The following is a 24024-nucleotide window of genomic DNA, read 5'->3' on the forward strand; positions in this document are numbered from 1 at the left end:
TCTCTTACCTTGGTGTGTAACAAAAACCTTTTGCTACAGACTTGCCTTCATTTATTTGAGAGATGAGAAACTGACAGAAAGTTTATACACTGTATATTTGTGCCCTTCAGGATACTGAGACATAAACATAAACAGCTCAATCGCTGCTTGGAGTAGCAGAGATTAATTTCCATGGTGCTTAGATAAATAAAAATCCATTGCCCCAGAAAAAGTGTACTGCTCTCGTTTCTCTGTTCTCTTATTTTCGGTAGGGTTTAGTTATTGTTTCAGTTTGAAAACTTGATTTGCCAGTTCTTGACAACATTTGGTTATAATGAAACATGTTTTCCTATGCTAATTTTTTGAGTGTTTAAAGATTATAAATATAGCATGAATACAGTTTCCTTTTTCTTAGTAGTAAGTTGCAGGAATAGGAATTTATATGCAATTCTAATTGCATCCAATTAAATAACAATAAATAAAGGATACTTATTAATTTGGGCGTTGCAAACCAGAAGCAACAGAAGAAACAGATTCAGATATATTTTACCATATATGATATTGACCGTAAGCTATTAGTACAGTGCAGCTGTGAAAAAGGGACAGAGTACAATATGACACTATATTTGGAGTAGGAACAAGGCAATATCATTATCTTGATACAAGGCACCCTAGTGAGACTTTGGTTTTGAATGTTTGAAGTATCACCTTTGTTCAAGGAAAGCAAATCTAAATTGGATGGGCAGCAGAGCAAATCTTACACTGTTGCAGTGATGAGGAGAATGAAGAATGCCTCCTAAGTGTGGCAAGCAGAAGCATATGATTTGTTTAGTTTTGTGAAACAGCTCAGACTGGAAGAAGCTAGATGACTCTTTTATATAAATAAATAAAGGTTCTCAAGAGAATAATAAAATGTTGGCTAGTGGAAAGTGGTTAGAGCCAGACTAGACACAGAAGAGTTTTCACACAGCAAAGTGGAGGGGGGGTGGAGTTTCTGAAAATTGATCCAAGGAGGTGTGAACTCTTTGTGTAAACTGAGGGGAGGAAAAAAAAATCTGGATAAACCTTTCATGCGAGCCTGTGTGATACAGACCAGGGAAATGAACAGACATATTTTGTTACTGCCTGTGAAGAGTTAGAAAGAAGTACGCTTTGCAAAAGTTGACTTTTTTGTTGTAGGTGTTTCTAAGAGCAGTAGAAGTGATTATTTGGATTCATGGCATAGTTGAAGCTATTTTTCACGTCTTCAAGTTCCCTTTTACTTCCTGTTGCATTGTAGGGAGTTTTTTTAATTAGATCATGTAAGGTTGAGTTACAATATTTGTTCATAATAAGCAATGTCCAGGTTGTTGTTCTGCATATGTATAAGCTTTTAATAAAGAATATTATTTCTTCATGTCAGCAGTTTCTGAAGACATTAAGAGGTTTGGGTTTTTTAAAGCAGGGTGTTGATAGTGTGTGAGAAATCCTTTATTGCTATTAGTGTGTGATCTTGAATGTATACTGTGATGTTTTGCATTGTTTGTTTATTATCACTTGGATGGTACATAGACACAAATCAGTGTATGATAACTGAAGCTATTGCCTTTGTTTGCAAATTCATTTTGTTCTATTTTTTTAAGAGGAAATATACTTGAAAAATAACTGCTAGTAACCACTACTTAATGTATTTCTTACAGGATTGTTGATGTGTATTTGTGGCAGTAGTATTTTTTAGTTGGCTGATGTGCAAGGAATTTTTCTCATCTTAACCTTAAGAGCAGCTGTGAACTTCATAAATAGGAAGACTTTGTTTCAGATGTCTTTAGTTATTCTCAGAAACAGTAATATAATAACGAATAAGAAGCTTATGAGACAGTTTGAGCCAAGTTCAGATCTCAACTTCCATGGATGATGTAGTCTGCCACTTTAGAGTCCTTGTCTTAGCAATAAACTATGATGATGAGAGTGCAGTGTATTACCAACATGAAGCAGAACACCTGTGTGTAAGTCCATTTGTAAGACTCTAGCTACACATTCTGTATAACAGAAGTAATAAAATAATTGCTTGTAATGATTTCTTTTCACTTACAGAAACAGCAGTCACTAAAACCTCATTTGTAATATCACAGAAGGAAGTTCCCTTATGCCTTATTGTTTGGAGCTTTTCTATTCCTGTTTATCTTGATGCATCTATTACCTGTTCAATGAGTATGTTCTTTCAGCAGTACCCTCTTCGTCTTCCTTTAAAAAACTGACTTCCAGGAAAGCAAATTACCAATTAATTTCCATAGCTCTCATATTCCACTTAAACTGTAAAGTATGTCATTTTAATATGTGTGTGTTTTAATGACCCACTTAATACAGATTATTTATTTCACATTAAGAGGTTTTTTTTCCTTGAATACTGTATTTTAGGTACCAGGGATTGGGTCCATCAGTGATCGTTTGTCCAGCTACTGTGTTGCATCAGTGGGTAAAAGAATTCCACACTTGGTGGCCTCCATTTAGAGTTGCTGTACTCCATGAAACTGGCTCTTATACAAAGAGTAAGGTAATGATTGACATCCATTCCTAAGGTGGTTGGAGTTTTTTGGTTTTGTTTGTTTTACTTTGTTTTGTTTTGGTTTTTGGTCACCAGCAAAAAAAATCCCCTTTTTCTTAATGATTCTGTGAAGGAAAGAACTTGTACCATTTCTCTGAATGTATTAAAAGAACAAAAAGTTAATTGTCTTGTGTAGATTTGATAGTAAACTGGACTAAAAGGGAGGATGACACAGAATACATGTATATTATGGTAAAGACTTGTATTGCCTGAACAGATTAAACATAGTAACAGGTTTCTTGCTAGAGTTTTCCTTGCGTGCTGTAGTCCATGCTAGGAGTTTATGACTAGACTGCTTGTACACCAGATAAATGCTTGTAGCACTTAAGAATTCTCTTCTTGAATTTCTTTGCATCACTATGTCATTGATCTGGTATTTAATGTGTTTTGCATGCATGGGCAATTTCTCTTCAGTTGGTATCACTTAGTCTCATTTTCTTTAATGACAGAGTTACTTTGTTAGTTTTCATTGTTTCAAGCAGTGCCCTTCCTGCCTTTCAGTTTTCTTTGTCAGTCTCTTCATATTCATGTTCTTAATCTGTTTGTTAAGTTGGAAAGCTTGACTTGTCTGAAGTTTCAAACTTTGGTGCCTTGCAGGAACAAAACAAGGAAAACTTAGATTTTTTTTGTTTTCCTCTAGCCTTATATTTCAGATGTTTAAATGGATTTTCAGGATTCAGCAAAGCATTTTTAAATTCCTCTTTAAATATTTAGTGAATTTCTTGTAATAACATTAAGATTATATGGTGCTTAATTGCACTTGATTAAACGTATTCTGAAGTAATTGATGCAGTTACAGTACATGGCAAAAAAGGAGTAGCACACTGTAATGTGCTAATAGCTTCCTGTTGTTCAATTAACTTGGTGTGTTTTCAAGCCCTAAAAGTCTCTTAACCTCAATAACATGGTCGCATATCTTCCTAAATTAAATCATGTGTGCTTATTTTGGGCTGTTTCTTAATCAATGGACCTGACACACTGACTCGATTTTTTCCATCTGCAGGAATAGTAAGTTTTTCAAGATTTCACCTTTCCATTGTCACCTTCAAATGCATATTCAACAATTTACAATTAAAGAATTAAAGATATAAGCACTTTTGAGCAGATTTAGAGAACTGAACCTAACACCTCATCTTCTAAGAGCTGCAAGAGTGCTTTTAACAAGTGTTGAGTTGAGGTGTTCAGGAATATTATTGTCCTCCAGACTAACTGGACATCTGACAGTGAAGATCTTAATGGATTTTGAGGACTACCTTACGCTGTAGTGGTTGGCCAGCAGGTTGTGGTAAAACACAGCTTGTTCTCTACAAGTGTGTGAAAGAAGGGCAGGTGATTTCTAAGGAACAAAGATTAATTGTAAAACTATTGAATGAGAATTTTGGAGAAAGGGGGCTAAGCAATGGCAAATGTCCCATAAGGCAAGACAGAACTTCATAGCAGAAACAGACAACAGCTAAAGTTTCATTTGATAAAATATATGTTGATGTTTTAGGTGAGATGGATCTATGTAATTTTTACCACAACATTGTCAGGAATCCAGAAATCTTAGCAAATTCTAAATCTTTCAACATTGGTGAAATCATATGCTTTTATGAATAGGCATTTTTTGGTGTACCTTTGAAGATACATAAGCATTGATGCAAGAGCCTGTCTCACAGTTCTTCCCAGTTGCCCACAGAAGTATTTCACTTGGTAGTGAAGAGTAGGGAAGACATGTGTTCTGATTGTTTCAATCATAAATTGATTCTAGGCAATACTTCCCACATCTGTTCAGTTACTGACACCTCCTTAGTGTTACAAATGGACTTTGAGCTATGTGGTAAGTGAAAGGCACTCTGATTCTTGCCTTTTTACCAGTCTGTTTTGGTTTTCTTTGTCAGCAGTTATAGGATTTTCACAATAATAGTATGAAATAACAGAACTGTGGTCATCAGATTGGCTGCAAATATTGTCAGCCTGTTTCAGCTCAGTCATTGAGACATCTGGCTGCTGTAATATTTGTGTAGTTTTTAGCATATGCAAAGCTTCAAAAGAGAGGCTATGTTATATGTTTCTCTAAAATAACAATGGTAGAAAAATTTGGCAGTAAAGGAGGGAAGCGTAAATTTGCCATTTCACCCCTTGTACTATGACTCAAGGCCTTCAGCTGTCTATAAGGGTAGGCAGATTGGTGTTTTAGATGATGAAAGGAAAACACAGTAGTAAGTTAGAGGGGTTTCCAAGACTTTTGAGCTTGTTTAAGGCATTTGGATGAAATGTAAAACTTGCTCTGTTTAAAAATTACTATTATTTGTGATTACAGATGATTATTTACCTCTTCTATGATCATAAATGTGCTTAAGTTGGAGCAGTAGGTGGAATCAGATTTAAATGATAAGTCTTCCTCTGTGAAGTCAGCTTTCAGTCAGTTTGAACAAGGTACAGCATTTGTGGCTAAATGTCCTGTGGTGCTGTATTTTGCTATTAAGCTCCTACTATGGTTTACACTCAAATCTGGTTTGTAAACATTAAGTGCTCTGAGACCTCTAATCATGAGGAAAAAAAGGAAGTAGATCTAATGTAGTGTATCACAAGTGCTTTTTTTTGTTACGGTATAGAACAGAAGGTAAGGAGAAAAAACTTGGATTGTGTTGGAAAAGCCTTCTGTGCAAAGAGCTTGTCCTATTGTTTTAAAATATCTGTTGGCACATGAGCATTTGTAAAACAGAACGTAAGAGGCAACATGAACTTTGGTTATTGTTTAACATATCACATGTGGCAGGAGGCTGTATTTTTTTTAATTTCAAGGCTGAACTTTTAATTTCTCATTCTTTAGAACAAGTATCACTGAGATTAAGAATACCTTCTGATGTGATGTCAGTCACATATTTGTAAACACGTAACTTTGCATTCCTTCATTCTGGTCAAATGCAGGACACACCATGCAGCTCTAGAAAGTAATTGTCAAGTTCATGATGCTTGCAGCTGTGAAACCATCTACTTGAAGATGACTTTACACATGGAAAATTTGAGACCTTCTAGCCTCACAGTAGAGTACATAATCTACATGTAAAGAAAATAAATTTCAGAGATTACAGTTATTGGCATGATTGCATGTGGAACCTGTATTTTAGCCAAAGGCTCTATTTCTGAGTTAAGGACCAAACTCAGATAAAATTAGTATCATGCTCCAAGAAGTAGCATTCTTGTTAAATATGTACTGAGTGCTTTAGTTCTTTTTATTGCAACTTTTACATTATTAAACATTATAATGTGTTCTTTTGAAGCCTCTTCATGGTGCCATTTAGATTTTTTTGTTGGGGCAGGGAAATAATAAAGATGTTTTATATGTTGAATTTATGGATCCCCAGGCCTAATGGTTGGTTATGAGATAGTGATAAACCTGCTGAAGAATGCACTTTTGATTCACAAGTGATATATGGTTGGATAAGTGACTAGATACTATTTCTGATTTCATGCTTGCCTCAAATGTATCTGAATGTTTAGTGAATTTTGTAGTTATCACTAATCTGTGTGTTTAAGTTCAGACTTAACATACACATTTCTGTCTAAGAAAATGACTTTTTTTAATACATAATACATAACAGTTCAGATTTCAGGACCTCTTAAATATTTTTAAAAGACTATCAAAAAAAGGCCTTATTTCTGTAAGCATCAGTCAAAAGAACTGTCCTGTTTTTGTACCTTCAGAAACAAACTTGTAGGTACATTGAGGTACCAACAGGAAAAAAGCATTTTTAGAGATATGTCCTTAGAATACATCATAAACCTTTTAGCCTTAAGGAATGGTGTTTGCCAAAATTCATCCAATCTTTGTACATCTCATGTGTTCCAGTGAAGACAAGGCAACACCATCAATTTATCTCACCCAAGGTTGGGAGAAAAGACTGTCCCTGAATTGTAAAAGCCTGAAGTACTGTGCTGAACAAAAATGCAAGTTCATAATTACTCAGTCTACTCACATGTTCCTCTATTCATTAGTATCAGATAAAGGCCAGAGTGCAGAATTTTAAAATTAGGTAACTGCTGTGTAATCTGGCATGAGTAGGATTTATTTCTCTCAAGCACACATTTTTTCAATTTAATGTAGCAGTGCATGACCTAAAATATTTCACTGAAATGTATTTCCAAAGAAAAAATAAAATTTAGACATGCCCTAATCTAATGAAACAAGAACTATGGACTAAAGAATACATTGTAAAACAGCTTAAATTATAAAATACCACGCCCACAAGAGTTTGTATCCAATGTTAGTTCTGTTACCATGTTTTAAAATATTTAGAATGATTCCAAGAATAGCACCTAAAGTGAAGGCAACCTTGAAAAAGTACCCAGTGCAGTAAAAGGAGTCTTAGTAAGTGTTGCAGTGTAAGTTGATAAAATGGTGTTGTTCTATTTCTTCATTGTCAGCACAAATCCTTGTTTATTAAAAATTTAGCTTGAAGGAAACTTTAATTAATTACAGGTTCAGTAAATCCTGACTAGGATTCTGCCTTGGTGTGTTTACAATGAATGGCCTTCATGTGCCTGTGTTTCACTTCTGTTCTCTCTGCTACCTGACAGCGTGATTTATGGCTGTTGTTTTCTACGAGTCCACTGTTTGCCCTCTAGGAGGGATTGGTCTCTTGAGCCTCCATAATAACAGCAGCACTTTCACAAAACATCTTTTAATGACAAGAGTGTAGCATTCTGTAAGTCAGGCTAATTGCAGACATACCCTATTAATTGCAAAAATTAGGAGAGGTTACATATTTTACAAGCTTTTAATTTTAAATCACTCGAGATGATTTGTCTTAAGTGTTTGGGTAGAGATGTCTACAATATTCTATGACAGACCATTGCTGAGACTCGAGAAAAGTTGCAACTATGGATAATGTACCAGGTAGAATTAAGATCTTTGGGTGTCCACACCTGCAGAGAAATCCTACTCTGTATGTAATACAAATTATTCTAAAGATTACTTATTCTCTTGAGACTCATGATATAAACATTAAATAACGTGTTGTGGTTTTATCAGGAGATCATCAGAAAGCAGATATTCTTGAACAGTTGAACTCAAAATTGAGTTTTTTGAATCTTAAAATGTGTATGAGCAAGTAATTTTACAGTAAAAGTTCATGGATATTGACACCATCTGCATTTTTGACATGAATTTTTCCCTTTCTTTTGGTTTTCTAATTGTTTTTTATGGGTTGTTTTTTAATGAAAGACACTTCTAGTAAGAAGGGGGTTGTCTTTCCTTTAGCAAATTTTGGTGGTGGTTGTACTTTTTGTTTTTCCCTTCTCATCATCTGCTGTTTAAGTCTTCTTGATTTATACGTGGAGGATAAATGCAATAAAGATGAGTCCTGAACACTGTCAAAAGTGATATAGGCTGTTCCTGCCCTACCTAACCTGCAGCTATAAAAGCTAGTAAAAACTTGGGGAAAGGTTAAAGCTTACAAGAGAAGCACAAAATTTGAAGACTGATAGCAACTCTATTAATCCTATAACGAGAAGGGTTACACAGAATTTAGGATTAAACAAATAGATTTTTGTATTTGTTTTTTGGTATTTCACTTGTTTAATTTTCCTCTAACATTCTTGATCTTGCTTGCAGTACACAAAACTGGGTTTGTGAAGTGAATAGGAGAACTTGAAGAAACCCATTACCCTAATCAAATCCAATGTTTTTTCAGACATTGCCTTTAAAAAATCCATAATAAAAAACAGTTTCCTTCTGACCAGGCTTTTGATAAATTCTGATTTGCTATAACACAGTATTCAAGTACTTCATTCTTTGACAGATGAGCTAAGAATCATATAATTAAAATCTTGCATATACTTATTTTCTTTGCAAAGTAAATTATACATCTGTTTTTATAATACTTTTTATATACCTTGCATGTACCTTGGACAGCAAATCTCTGTATGTGTAGGTCTGAGGATTCTGTCTCACTGAAAAGATGCATCTTTTGTTTTTAGGTGAAATTAATTCATGAAATTGCTTCATGCCATGGAATTTTAATTACGTCTTACTCATACATTCGACTGATGCAGGACAACATCCACACGTATGATTGGCATTATGTCATTCTGGATGAGGGTCACAAAATCCGGAATCCAAATGCTGCAGTCACACTTGCATGCAAGCAGGTACTTTATAAAAAATAAATTTAAGTTCTCTGGAGAGAGGTTCCAATATCTAATAGCTTATTGTAAAAATATATGTTTGATCGTTAATAAAGAATGAAAGTATAAATTACAATGGTCTGTATTTGACTATTTAACTTTCTTAACATTTTTTATGAATTTACCTGGGTAAATTTACACAAGTATGGTAGAGGAGAAAAAAATTAGAAATTTTAAATTGCATAGTAATTTACCAGTAGTGATAAATGTCAGATTGCTGGTGTGCATTTTCTGTTAACAGCTTATAAACAGTGTATTGCAAAAATCTGGGCTTTTTTTCATGAGCGTGAGGCCGCATATTTTGACATGAGAATTTATTGACGGTGAAGTTGAATATCCTCTGAGGCAGGATACACCAGGAACCATGAAAATAACTTTCTTTTGGTTTTGTGGGTTTTATTTATTTATAGTTCCGCACACCCCATCGAATCATCTTGTCTGGCTCCCCTATGCAAAATAACCTAAAGGAGCTCTGGTCCCTCTTTGACTTTATATTCCCAGGAAAACTTGGAACACTACCTGTGTTCATGGAGCAGTTTTCTGTCCCAATAACAATGGGAGGATACTGCAATGCCTCTCCTGTCCAGGTAAATACATCCTAAATATCATTTTGCTTGAAGGAAACTGTTCCAACTGTTACTGTTGTTTCTCGTCTGACTTCTAAATGTACTTAATGCTGTATGTTCTAGACACTAACCAGAAAGAGTTGTCTTTGTGTATTACCGCTGGTTACTGCTAACAAGAATTTTATTGTAATTCATGTTGTTTTGAACGTGTAACTATAGATCCATGTAAAATAAACTATTTAATTTTATTAGGATTTTCCTATTGCTAATTGTGTAATTTTGCTAGTTGCTAGAATTAATATCAAGATTCAAAGTACAACTTGTGCCTTTTCTTCCTTTTTTCAGGTGAAAACTGCATACAAATGTGCCTGTGTGTTACGAGACACCATAAACCCCTACTTGCTGCGAAGAATGAAGGCTGATGTAAAAATGAGCCTTTCACTTCCAGATAAAAATGAACAGGTTTGCTTATTTTTACTACTAGCTCTGAATTCTCTCCCTCCCCAAAACTCAGTCTTTCATTAAAATTTGGAAGTAATTTGTACTAGTAGCAGATAAAATGCTGGATAAGTTGCAGAGCTTTCAAGGTTCACATTCTTTCGCCATGGTATTGAGTATTAAATTATTGCTGTCTTGCAGGGTCAGTATGAGTTCACTTATCTAAAAAGTAAAGGATAGATAAAGTGTAGTCAGGGCTACTTGATACTCTCCCCTTAGGTCTCAAGTGCATTGAAATGAGTTGTGTCTCTTTGTTTCCTTTTGTACAGCAGGAAACAATTCAGCATTGTTTCCTGTCGTAGAAAGATTAATTTGTGCAGCAAATAATAGAGGAATACTTGCTGGCAGTTGTTCATATTGCAAGCTAGCTGGCAATAATTATAATGTATTTTAATTATAATATATATAAATATAGTAAGTTTTCAAAATACTAGCCTTGCACTGTAAAACTTGCTTGCTTTACTACAAGGTGGTATGTTTCTTTAGGAAACATTCTCATTCAGAGTAGAGGAGGTTGAAAGTACTAGTTTACTGAAATTCCTACAAATACTCACTTGCCATACTGTGTATATGCAGTCTAATGATCGATCTTCTTTTAACCAATTTTTAAATTTCTATTACTATTTTTAACTAGCTTTTTAATGTCTAGATATTAAAGATTCTGGGCTCCTTAATCTAAAGAATGTGATTGTAGACATTTTAAACAAATTTGATTTTTTCCTCTTGTCAGTCACAGAGCACTACATCAGTTTGATTTAGAGCATAATGTTTGAATGCCTTGTAGGTTACAAGGAAGTGATTTTGTTCCGTTTTAGCCCATATAACATCTGTGAAGTTTCACTGTAGCACATGGTAAAATTCTAAAATTCACACAGGTTGGGCTAGAGTTTGTTTGTTTTGTAGGTCCTCTTTTGCCGTTTGACAGAGGAGCAGCGTCAAATCTATCAAAATTATATCAACTCTAAAGAAGTTTACCAGATTCTCAATGGAGACATGCAGGTGGGCATTAATAACGATAGTGACAGGTAGGGTTTAAGGGATAAAATCATGGATTGGTCTTTGCATTCTTCTAGCTGGATTTGGATTCCAAGCAGCAAGGGAAGCAAACACACTGATCTCTGTTCAGCTTTTGTAGGTGTCTATTTTTTTCTCAGAAGTGTTAGATGGAATATATTTGAGTTAGTGATCTGCATGTAGTGACATGACCAGATAAAAGTTGGAATGGAATGAGCTTCACAATATGTTTGTGATCTTGGGAACAAATTCTAGCTTTTTGGATGACCTGTTGTAGGTAACTGTATGCATGCTTTTAACTAATTGCCCAAGTGAAGCAAAGGAAAAGTGTAGCTAGTCCTGAGAGTACAGTTCAGGTGTGATAAATTTGTCATGCAACGGTTGACTTCGCAGTATTAACAAGCAGAGCAAATAGCAGACATCCTTGTTACTATCTTACTAGTCACTTCTCGACATCTTCTGCCTCCATCCTCATAGTGTAAGTGTTGAAATTGCTGTGGCCAAGTTAAAGGTGCAGTTGGGGTACAGTTTCAGTTGCTGGCTGCTGATGCCTGTGTGGAATCTGCTACTCCCTGTGACTTCTGTGTTACAAACATCTGGTTTGACATTTTTTTGCATGTGATGGATGTGTCTCCCTTCCATTTTAGCCCTTGTTTGTAGGAGGAGGGGTATTATGTTTTGGCTATAATGTGTAATTTGCCATATTTTCTTGTCTCATGAACTGTGAAATCCATTCTTCCTGCATACCCAGTGGCTCCAGTCATTTGTATGGTCAGCATAGCCATATATATTGTAGTCCTATATGAAGAACACGTTGACCTTATTAGTCTTTTGACTTCTTTTAATTTTCCAAATCTCACAAAAGTATAGCGGGCGGGTTTTTTCAAGTGCGTAGCCATTTTAGTTATCCCAGTGAAAATCACTTTAAGGAGCTTGTTCTTTTAGAGATGGTTTGTACAAGACTATCTGTGGAAATTTCTCAGAGATATTGCAAAATGGGCTATCATATTTACTAGGAATCTGAAAATTTAAACAGTAAATGTCAGTGCTTTTATTAGATATTCTGTGATGACAACAGCAAATCCCAGCTGAAAAACAACATTGTAAAAACAAACCATAAATTATGGGTAGGCTCATTCAGCTTGTAGTGCTGAAACATTGAGGGGTTCACTGTTTCAAGCTAATTCACTATTCAGAATATTCAGAAGTATAATTAACAGTTGTAATATTACTGAATGAATAACTGAACAGAACCCATTTAACATGGCATCAAAAGTAGCAATTTCAGTTTTGTATGTTTGTTGAAATATGTTAACTCATTTTTTGTTATCATGCACACTGGTGGGTATACTGACTATCGTCAAGGTCTGTCTTAAGTTATCTGCTAATGTGGTAGGAGTTTGAAGGAAAGACATGATATTTTCAAAAAAGCAAATTGGTGGAATTTTTTCCTTTTGAGTAAGAAAAAAAATTATCTTACAGCTAGGGAGGGGCTGGTTTTACAAGTGTGGAAATTGTTGCAGAATTCTTTTAGCATTGTCGCCAGAATAAGCTGACAAATACATAAAATTTCAATCACTTTCTCTTGTACTGATTTTTCCTAAAACGTTCCTTTAAACAGATATTAGCATCAAAACATTATTTTAAAAAAACATTGATGGTGAGTGTAATAATCTATTGCTGTTTATTTTTCTTGTTCCCAACCCATATAGATAGAAGTATATGTCATGAAATTAGAAATATTTTTCTCTTATATTCTTTAGATCCTCTTAGGACTATCAACTTTGAGAAAGATTTGCAATCACCCTGACTTCGTTGCTGATAGTCCCAGAATTTTGAAGAGTGTGCCAGATGCTGAAGCAGAGGATCCAAATCAGTTTGGATATTGGAAACGTTCTGGAAAAATGATAGTGGTAGAATCCTTGCTGAAAATATGGCACAAGCAAGGTCACAGAGTCCTGTTTTTTACTCAGTCAAGACAGGTAAGATGAGCTAATTGTTCTTAGTTTTAGTTATTACTATTACTTAAAAAATTGTGTGTGAGTTCCAAAAAACTTGTAAGTAGAACACCTTTTGTAGCGTCTTTCTCATAAAATCAACATCTTATTGAAAAAGTTATTGCAATGACTGATGTCTTTGGAATAGTCAGAGACCAGTTCCCAAACTCAGCTTTACTGGAATGACACAGCATTGGGCAGTGGCCCAGTTTCAATATTCTGAGCCAGAGCTGTGTCAGTAGTACCCGTATGTACCAGGCTGTCCCTGCTGTGTAGTTTCAGGATACAGTCGGTGGACAGTTTGCAGCCTCTGTGTAGTGCCTGTGCATGTCTGATCCTCAGAATTGGTCCCTTCAGGACAGTGGCACAGGCTGTGACCTTTGTTTATTTTCCCTATGTACTCACAGTTTTATCTTCCTTCTGTGGATTTCCTTGGGGTGCTGAATCCCAGTCTGTTTAATTGTCTTGAAGCTATGGCCCTGGACTTTCCAAACCAAGTACAAATGTTCCACTGCATTTAGATGTGAAACATTTTTCCCCTATTTACATAAGTTGGTTTTCTGTCACTTAAGAAACTGTTTCAAGTTTTTCATTGTCATTGTTTGTTTGATTGATGCTGCAGTTAGTAGCAAAAATTCTTAAGGGCTCATTACACAGATGCTCAGTCTTCATGTCTGGATTTCATTAAATCTTTTCCACCACCACAGATGATGCAGATACTTGAAGTTTTTGTGAGATACAGAAACTATTCCTACCTCAGGATGGATGGCACCACAGCAGTAGCTTCCAGACAGCCTCTTGTAGCAAAATACAATGAGGTGAGATGTTCCATCCCACACATGAATACATATTAATGAGTATAATTGAGTTTCTTCCATTCCTTTTTGTTCTATTTTTAAATATACTACTTCAAGTTGGAGACACAAAACTGGGGAGTTCAGCTAAATGAAACCCCTGTCTTTGTGAGAGAGGGGAAAAATTTTCACACTTAAGTTGGGTTTTCTGCTAAGGAAAAAAACACATTTGAGAAGGGGGAAAAACAATTTTATTGGATAACAGTGAATGAAATTTAGATCAGACTACTTTTATTTGTCAAAAGAAATACTAGACAAACCAGGAAATGTGTTCCTTTTCTTGGCTTCCTTTGCATCTCTGCATATAATGCTGATAAAGTAATCCAGGAAATAACTTTTTTTAATGTTACATTTTGGTAATTCTTGCTTTAGTAAATTCTCTCTTGTGTCACAGGACAAATCTATATTTCTTTTTCTTCTAACAACTCGTGTTGGTGGCATTGGAGTTAACTTGGTTGGTGCTGACCGGGTTATTATTTATGATCCTGACTGGAATCCCAGTGTAGACACACAGGTGAGTTTGATTTATTACATTCCATTTACCAGCTGAGTTGAAATAAAACTAAAGACAAAATGACATTTATCTCCTCAAACAGTGTTAAAGCACTGTGTTGCTCTTTCCTAAGTTGCTCTTCCCAGCAATGATCACTTAGGGTGCAGCTCCACATTATGATTATTCCTGTGGCAAAGCCAATTTAAGTGGTTCCTGCCACATCCCCTATATGCTGTTATACCTTACCACTCTTCACTGTTGATTCATGTAGTTGGCTACTGTGCAGTCAAACAAACAGTTCAAATGGCCTGTGTTTTTAAAATAAATAAACCAAATGTTTCTGAAGGGGAAGTACAGCTGTGCAAGCTCTTGAACAGGCAGGACCGTTGGTGGTGACAGTGCAGGGTGAGAAAAGGAGAACAGATGCTGCTCAAAATGGCTTTCTAACTAGATAATGATAGGTAGTTGTGACCTTAGAGAGCTGCTCTAAGCTTTTAGATGTTGTACGCTATCTCATGGTGTGATAAGACTAATTTATCAAATCATGTAGCAGTTATATGGTGCTTACAAGTTTGAGAGGAAAAACCTTTTTATAGAGTCCTATGTAGCTCTGAGATCTGCAAGTGTTTGACTTAGATGCTCTGTATTAGTGGTTGGTTCAAGATGTTTTTAGGAAAGATTTCAGTTAAGTTGAAGAAAGAAGTTCAAAGGAAAGGTTTGTATTAAAACTCTATTGTGAAATTTCCTTCTGGAATAAGTCTATATAAAGTATATATTCTAGGTAAAAATTCCTATTCTAACATAATCTATTTATTGATATTTTTGCATAGATTTCTTGGTACAGTTGGAGACTTTCTAGATCTTTTTCCTGTCCTGCTGAGTTAGTTATCCGATGCTTTAGAAATACCACTTCTTGAAGTATTTGTTAAATGTCCTAACCAAGTTTGAAAGAGCGTTATCATTAGCTCTCTGTCAGACAGGTTTGATAGGCTCATGTCTGGTAACCAAACCTTTTGTGTTCCAGGCTCGGGAACGTGCTTGGAGAATAGGCCAAAAGAAAGAGGTGACTGTGTATAGGCTGCTCACTGCAGGTACTATTGAGGAGAAGATATACCACAGGTCAGTGAGAACCATTTCTTTGATACAGCTGCGTGCTCAGGAAAACGTTTGTAGCAAATCCAAGGTGGTGAAACAGTGACATACCTGTGCATGGGCACACAGTGCTTGTAATGCCCAGCTTTGGTCGTGATTGGGCACATCGTGGAAAACTTTTCAAAGTTTCTTCTGAGAAACCTTTTTCTCATACTAGACTCCCAGCTGTACTGCTCCAGCCCTGGCTGCAAGACCCTTGTGCTAAATGTACCTTATCAGTCTGTTCCAGAGGACATCCAGAATTCACTGTGAAACAGAGTGTGAGGCATAGACAGAAAACAGTGAGCACCTTATTCAGAACATGAGACTGAGCAACTCTGGAACGCAAATTCAAATCATCAAGTTCTTTATATTCTCCTTGGGATATATCAAGATGTATGTGGTACATATATCTATTTACTACTGTGCAAACCCAATTTGATTTTATTCTCAATTCATTCCAAAGTGAAAGAATTAAATCCCAATAACTACCAGTCATATTCATGTTATTTATTCCAAAATGTAGCTAAAACCTTTAAAATGCTTATATTTCAAAATCAATGGAATCTTTTTGGTTTGCTTTTTCTCATTCAGCTTTCCTGGTACTTAGCTTCGCTCACATGAATTCCAGATGAATGTACATGGGAATCCTGTGTTTAGAACTGAAATACCCTCTTGGAAAATTCAGATAAACAAAAAACTCTTAAATAATGAAATGCCCACACTTACTGAATGCCTTTTTTTAGTCTGTTTTGCCACATGGACACAAAGCATCCGCTGTTGTTTGGCTTGTATCCCTCTGGCACACTCTTGTTTGAACAACGCTGATTGAATCAAAGAATTGGACTCTAAACAGTCAGAACAGCCCTCAGAAATTAATTTCTTTCCAGAACAGTGCAGTGGACCTTGTGCTTTAAGAAGCTGTCTTTTCTGTTTTCTTGTGTTTTCTTGCCTGCAAATGAAAACTTGAGTTTTTTGACCACTGGATTTAAAAATAGTTTCCCTGCCTAATGTCAACAGAACCAAAAGTATGACAAAAACTGTTTGAAAGAACTGATTGCCAGTTTAATTTAGGGATGTATTTTTTGTACTGAATAAAACAGCTTTTGCTCTTGACACTGTGTAGTACAAATGTGGCACAGAAGCACTTTTACCAATACTAGAAGATTCCTTGCAGCTTTGTTCTCCTACAGATTTATTCCTTTTGGTCCTCTGCAGGTGGACTCTGTCTTCTTCTCAGCCACAAGTCTGATTTCCCTTTTCAGTGGCTGTCATCCAGTCATCACCATCAGACTGAGCTACTCTGCAGCTTTTGATTCCTCCAGTCAATTGAACCCTAAAATGTTGTCATTTAACAAGCTCTTGTTTTTCTTTCAGGAGCTTTCTGATTGTTTTTATTGTTACATATGTAAGCTTTTCAATTTTAATGGACAGAAAAGTTCTAGCTGTGAAGTTATTTATTGCTTAGTTAAGGGATGCCTCATAGGACATCTCAGGATGGTGGTTACCTGGTGTGTTATGGGGTTGTTGCAAAATAATAAATCCCTATGTTTAACAATCTACTTGGTTGTTTGAAAGTTACTAACTCAAGATGGTCTTTTGGAAACTAACATCATCTTCCCACTGCTTAATTGTTCTGCAGAGTAATGTTTGTGCTTATAGTTTTCTGTTTTAGTAATGTACTCAGTACTTAAACATAGCTAGACATTGTTTCATGCACAAAGTACTTTTTTTTTCTTTTTTAGACAAATCTTCAAACAGTTTTTAACAAACAGAGTGCTGAAAGACCCTAAGCAGAATCGCTTCTTCAAATCCAATGACCTTTATGAACTGTTTACTCTGAACAGCCCCGATGTGTCTCAGGGGACAGAAACAAGTGCAATTTTTGCAGGTACATGGTTTTCTTCTATTTGTTTGAAAGACAAAACATGTCTTAACTGTCTGTTAAATGGATACTAATTTCATTCATCCCTCAGGTACTGGTTCAGATGTTCAAGTCCCAAAGCCATCTGATAATGGCACTTCTAAACGGGATGTCCATCTTGCAGAAGGCAGCTCACACAAGAAGATAAAGTCTTCCTATTCCACCACACAAATGAAAGATTCTTCTTCTAAAGCAACAGAGGCAAGTGAGGAAACCAAGGGAAACTTGGAGGCCTTTGATCAAAATAGCTACACAAAAGATAATGCAGAAGCTGCTACTGATATAAATTCATTCAATAAAAGTAAGGAGGAATGCTTGGAAAGTGATGACAAATGCATGACCCAGTTGATGCCATGCAACGCAGGGTCCTCAGAGGATGCTGAATGTCTGACTGCTGTGGTGGCTGGTGAAGGACCTGGAGCAGCTGATGATGATGCCAGGACAGATCTTAGCCTTACTTGTGATGCAGCTGGCTCTTGGGAAAAGCAGGATGCTAAAACTGAAGATGGGCAATTTGATAATAACCATTATAAGTGTATCTCAAAAACAAAGCACAAGGTGGATATGCTGTCACATGAGAGCCACAAAGATAAGTCTAAGAAGAAACATCACAAAGATGCCAAATTTGAAGGAAAGCGCATTCCTCATCTAGTGAAACAAAAGCAATACAGAAGGGAGAACAGTGAAGAGCAAGATTCAAAGAAGAATGATGACTATGTCTTGCAGAAACTTTTCAAAAAATCAGGTAACAGTTGTCATTTGGCTGCTGACTAAACAGAGGTATATAAAACATATTCAAATGAGGGAAAGAGCAGATCTGTTACTCTGATGGTTAGAGGTACAATACAAAACTTGTTTGTTCTGTTACTTTGCTGAAACTTAAAATGTTCATTGTTTAATTTAAATTTAATTCCAGTTAATTTTAATTCCAGTTACAAATTTGCTAATTGCCTTGGCACAAACTGTTCAGAAAGATCCTCATTTCTGTATATAGAAGTATATGCAGTGTTCTTCCTGGATATTTCCAGGGTGTAATCAACCTTCATTTACACAAGGGTTTCTCTTCTGTCTGTCCTGTCCATAACAATGGAAATGATCAATTTGCCCGCATAATTGCCAGGTCTGTTGTGAATAATGACCTCATCAGCACACCACAAGTGATTTGCTGTCAGAATGATTACTTAACTGATGAAGAAGGGGGTTCTCTCATTAGAAATTACTGTACTGATGTGCTTAATATAATCACCCTGAAGAAGGAAAAATGCAATTGTGGCATTCATTTCAAAAGTGAGTGTTTGATTTTCACATAAATTAAGAGATTTCACCTTTTGTATCCTCGGGTTTTAGGGGTACACAGTGTTATGAAGCATGATGCCATTATGGATGCTTCCAGTGCAGATCATGTGCTGGAGGAGGCAGAAGCCAGCAGAGTGGCCCAGGACGCCTTGAGAGCCTTGAGACTCTCTCGTCAGCAATGTCTAGGAGCTGCTTCTGGGGTGCCAACTTGGACAGGCACAAGTGGTTTTTCAGGTGCACCACCAGGAATAAAGTGAGTTCAGTTCTCACTCTGCTTTCCCAAAACCAGGAGTTGCTTAGAATGTTAAAGATACACTTTTTGTCTTGGTATTTGCAGTAATATGCATCAAAGTCATGTGCATGTTTTATATTTAATATAGACTTGAAAGCATATTACAAGTGTGGGTAGTCAGTTCTGAAGTACAAAGAAAGCATTATTGTTCCACAGTAGAAGAGAAAGCTTAGCAGAGGGCTCTTGAGAACAAACCCTAAAACACAAACCCAGCCTGTCTTTGGAAAAACTGTCCTAGTCATTTTGAGAAGGATGTTTCATGGAGTTAATTCTTTCATGGGTTTTTAGGAATCGGTTTGGTCAAAAAAGGAACTCCATGCTGCTTTCTTCACATTCTGCTTGTGCATCACCTGCAAAGAAGCACAAGGTAAGAAACACAAGCTAAGATTTCTGGTTTAATAACTGATAATATGTGAAGTGTTATGATTTATGCAGTAAATCTGACTAACACTGTAGAGGTGTCATACACATTTGTTGCATGATTATATAGAATTCTAGAATTTTTTGTTACCTGTGAATTCGATTTTTTGTTTTGATGAGATCTAGTTAGATACAGCAGTCACAAACTGCACCATGGTTTATTTATCTGTCTCAAGACCAGCAATACTTTTCTTTTGCTTTCTAAGTTTTCAAGTTGAGACTAGAATACATCACCAAGTTCTGAGTGGTAGTGTTAGTTATTTAAGTCTAAACAACAGGTAGATTTTGTTTAATAGATTCGATGGGTCTCAAAATGCAACTTTCCTCATAGTCTGTATGTTTATTTGCAGGATGGAGATACAATAAAGAAACAAAATATAAAGAAGTGTAATTCCAGTGAGCACTTCAATGGAAAATCTGGAGAATCGTCATCCAATGCTCTGGACTCTTCATCCTTGTTAGCTCGTATGAGGGCAAGAAACCACCTTGTTTTACCACAGCAGGCCAGGACCGAGGGTGATGAGAATGATCAGCCAGCCCCCGCCCCAGTGCAGGGATCGACAGAATACGATGAGCTGCTGGTGGAGCTGCGGAACTTCCTGGCATTCCAGGCCCGTGTGGATGGCGAGGCCAGCACCCGGGAATTGCTGCAGGAATTCGAGTCCAAACTGCCTGCAGAGCACTCCTGTGTCTTCAGAGAACTGCTCCGCAACATCTGCACCTTCCACAGGAGCCCAAACGGGGAAGGGGTCTGGAGGCTGAAGCCAGAATTCCGGTGACCCTTGAGCAGTGAAGGCGCCTCTCTGTCCAGCTGACCACCATTCTTCTCTCAAAGGAGGAACATTGTGTGACCTGGAAAATTTTGAAGTATTTTGTATTCCTGAATTAATTAATGCCTTGAACAGTCAGTGGTGCAGGACTTGTTGCAGGCTTAAAGCTAACTTAATTTCTGATTTACGCTATTTATTTAAAAGTGCCATCTACCTCATAGATGAAACAATACAAAATATCAGCACCTTTTCTTCAAAAGAAATTTTAATATAAATGGGAAGAAGAGCATATACAGACCTTTTTATTAGAATTAGAACCATGGATGTTGCCATGGGCTGTAAGACTTTGATTTCTGTGAAATTCCTAAAAACTACTTCCTTGATTTCCTGTTTATTACTTGAATGATCATATGGCACACAGTGTGCCATCAAAAAAACAAAGAAAAGGAAAAAAAAAAAGGGGGGGGGAGGTGATAGTAGCTAGCATGAGAAATTCACTTGTACTGACAAGTGCATCAGAATAATTTTTTGTAACTTTGATCAGTAGTGAGAATTTTGTTGTAATGTTTAACTAACTTGGGAAATAATTCTAGTGCCATGGAGGCTTAATCACAAAAACCGGAAAGCGTGTCAGGATATTGAGTTAACTGACAACTGATACTTATGGAAAACTTACTAAATTCCAAAACACCTATTACCACCATAATCAGCAATCCAGTTACAGTCCCATACACCACTGGCAAGTGCTTGCTCCTACAGTATTTCTTAAAACTGAGGCAATAATAACTGTTATGTTTGTCACAGGCTGTGGACTTAAAATTGAAATATCATTAAACATTCATATGTTTCACTGTGATTTATGCCCAGTTACCTCCTAGCACTTAAAATTTTCTACATTGACATAGGGCTGTTAGCTGGTCAGAGGGGAAAGGGTGTTACTGTATTGTACTCACCATAATAATTTTTGGGCATAGTTGGAGCATATATGGAAGTCACATGTCATTCATCTGCTGTAGGAAGGGAAAACTTAAGTTTCTGACAGTTGGGTAAGTTCAAATACTAGGTTTTTTTATCAAAACCAAGTACAGCATTGGTTCTGTCTTCAAGGTACTTGTGTGCTATGCAAGGAAATTTTAAGGTGGAAAATGTGGACATATTTTTGGAAGAAAACCACATCATTGCAGCAACATTAAATTACTGTATGGCTTAAACTAGGAATAGTTAAATATGCCTAATGTCCTTCCTATCCCTAAGCTATGGAAAGCTGAGCTACTTCTAGCTTTTTTGTTGACTGTGAAATTATCTTGTTTACTTTAAATGAAAGTACAGATATATTCAAAGATAAATGGTGAAGCAAGAATACAAACTTGCTTTTTGTAAAAAAAAAAAACAACAACCTTTAAGAGACTTCTTCCATTGGCTTTTCCTCTTGTTTTTACTCAGTGATAAAGGATCTGTAGAGATTTGCAAGTGATGCTTCTTGGCTTTTCAGAGGGTAGATAGAATTGGACAGGGCTGACAATTCAAGAATGTTTGTTTTCCTAATAGCATTTGAAGATGGGACTTCTAACTTCTCTTTCTCTGATCCCATTTATATTCACTTACATTCCCTCTTTTGAAAAAGGGTGAAACACGGAACTTGCGCTGCAACTGCTGTTGATATGACTTGAAATGGGTCAGAAAAAGAGTAAAAACAAAGCAATTTTTCTGTCTTCTTCAAAGCTGTAGGGAATTTGAATTGGTTTGGGTGTCATGTCCCCATGCATCTCTACTTATCCCAGCAATAAACCAGGAATTCAGCAGTCAGCAAAGCTGCTGTTGTCACCTTATCTGTTAGTTTTGGTGTCCTGTTTTGTTTGTACTCCCAATTTTAAAGACATAGCTTCTGTATACTAAGGAGAGTTTGCAGCTTCTTAATCTGTTAATGTAAATAGATTTGCATGTACTTTTGATAAATTCTTAGCTTTTATGGACTTATTAAAAAAAAAAAAAAGAAAAACAAACTTGTATTCTAGAAGTCATTGGGCCATGGGAAGAGTGGGAGGGAAGCATCTCCTCTATGCTACACACTGACCAAATGATTCATATTGTCTTTAATTACATTTCCATTATTCAGGCAGTTTCAAATTATGCATCCTAGCTAGCTTTTTTCCAGTACTTGCATTTGTGCAAATCTTTAAGGACTGATTTAGTACTAATATAACACTCAAAAAATTTAATCTCAAAAGCATATGTGATTAAAGGTTTACAGAGTGATTTATAGGTAAAGTTTTTCTAGAATATAATATAGCTACTATACATTTTAATGTAGAAGAGTTATTTCAGAATAATTCTACTTTAGTCTATAGAACATCTGATTTTTGGTTTTTTTAGCTTTATCTGTATAAAGTGAATTCCTTTCACATCTTAACAGATTATCTGAAGCAGTTCCTCACTAACAGTGTTGCATAGTCAAAAAAATCTTGTATTTTAGCTGTCTCAGTTTCCAAGTATTCAATGCTGTAGTTGGTAGTTGCTACTTTATTTGTGCATGATTCCAAAAATCACTCATGTGGAATGCGTGTGTTCTTGTATTTTGTCTTCTTACCTCAGTAAAAAAAGAGGATAAAGGAAAATCAAAATACAGATGTTAATTTAACAATCAAACTGGGAGGAAAAATATTAAATCTTACTAAAGAAAGACATGTCAGCATGGAACAGTGATTATAAACTTTAAATTAAAAAAAAGCATACCACAGGGAAACTACTGAAAATTTCTTTCCTGTGAAGATGCTAAAAGCTGAGCACCATGCTACTGTGGGATGTGACCTATCATCCACAGAGCTGAGCAGACAAATGTAATTGAATAAAAATGTAGAAACCTAAATAGCAGAAACTTCGTTCTGTAAGCAGTTGTAGGAACTGTGTACACTGCTTAGGTAAAACCTGCTGAGTTGATACTTTTAACAGCAGAAGTTAAAGCACTATAATTGTTCTTTCTGGTTTCAAACCGTATTTGTAAAAGGGGAGGTAAAAAAACCTCCTTGTTCATGAAGATCTTTACCCTTGTCCTCCCATCCCATCCTCTTACATTATTCCAGGGGCTTACTCTCCTGTGTTCACCCTTTGGCAGAATATGTGTAGCCAATCAACGCATCTCTGGTATAGAACTAAATTTTGACATAGAGAAAAAAGACTTAGGTAAAGGTTGTAGGCCTTTGACTTTTCTGGACTATAATGACCCACCACAAAACCAATGTAAGATGCTGAATGGATAGATTGAGTAGAAATGGTGATTAAAAATGGTATTTTTAAATGCCTAACTCCTGTGTGTGGCTCAGCCTCATTTCAAAGGGCTGCACCAAGTGGAGAATTGAGTCTGATGCGGATACTAAATATCATCCTCCCAAATAAAGCTTAAAGAAGTGGGGTTTATGTCTGCAAGTTTTGGCTTCCGGTGACAATCACCTACAGACGGTTGTACTCAAATCAGAAGGTCAGCTTTGTTTTTGATTCCAAGATTGCTAAACTTTGTTAAATTTTATTGTCTTCTACTATTGCAATTCTCTGCCTTTCAATAGGCTACAACAGAAGAGACAAACTTGATTGTTTTTTTCCTTTTCTCCTATTCTAAAATAATTTTATTTTTTTAAGGGACATAGATAGATGAATAATTAAACTGGTGGGATAATATCGAACTTGAATTCTTTTTGCATTCTGCTGTGATTCATATGTAAGATCCAGCCATTACAGTTTAAGCAGTTTTCTGTCTTGGAGGGAGGTGTTAAGGAACAGTGGAACAGCTGTATCTCAGTGATTCAGCAAGCAAGAATGTTGCAATATCTCTTGTGCTGCTGGTGGCTCTGCCTTCTCAAAAGATATATAAAGATGGTGAAATTTTTAAATATGAAAGGGCCCTGTAGCAACTTTATCCAAATTCAGCTTATTTCCAGTGTATGGGCTAAGAAATTACTAAATATCTTCCTGATTTTCCCTCATGTTTTACACTGGGTAACATGGTCACTGAGATGATTTAAAATGTGGGGTAATCTACCT

General features: G+C 36.1%; 1 protein-coding gene across 3 annotated transcripts in view; it reads left to right on the forward strand.

Moving 5' to 3' along the window:
* The window catches only part of ERCC6 (ERCC excision repair 6, chromatin remodeling factor), a 41997-nt gene extending 20005 nt beyond the window's left edge, over positions 1-21992 (forward strand). For all 3 annotated transcript variants that reach the window (XM_066323891.1, XM_066323892.1, XM_066323890.1), the window contains 14 exons: positions 2377-2512; positions 8528-8698; positions 9145-9321; positions 9646-9762; positions 10702-10797; positions 12576-12794; positions 13517-13627; positions 14058-14177; positions 15181-15275; positions 17033-17178; positions 17264-17956; positions 18559-18760; positions 19088-19166; positions 19570-21992. In XM_066323891.1, the coding sequence (XP_066179988.1) occupies positions 2377-2512; positions 8528-8698; positions 9145-9321; positions 9646-9762; positions 10702-10797; positions 12576-12794; positions 13517-13627; positions 14058-14177; positions 15181-15275; positions 17033-17178; positions 17264-17956; positions 18559-18760; positions 19088-19166; positions 19570-19998 (2791 nt within the window). In that variant the 3' untranslated portion in view covers positions 19999-21992. The remainder of the gene's footprint in view (positions 1-2376; positions 2513-8527; positions 8699-9144; positions 9322-9645; positions 9763-10701; positions 10798-12575; positions 12795-13516; positions 13628-14057; positions 14178-15180; positions 15276-17032; positions 17179-17263; positions 17957-18558; positions 18761-19087; positions 19167-19569) is intronic.
* Positions 21993-24024: the final 2032 nt, after the last annotated feature.

The sequence above is a fragment of the Sylvia atricapilla genome, chromosome 8, assembly GCF_009819655.1.
Source record: "Sylvia atricapilla isolate bSylAtr1 chromosome 8, bSylAtr1.pri, whole genome shotgun sequence".
Classification (NCBI taxonomy): domain Eukaryota; kingdom Metazoa; phylum Chordata; class Aves; order Passeriformes; family Sylviidae; genus Sylvia; species Sylvia atricapilla.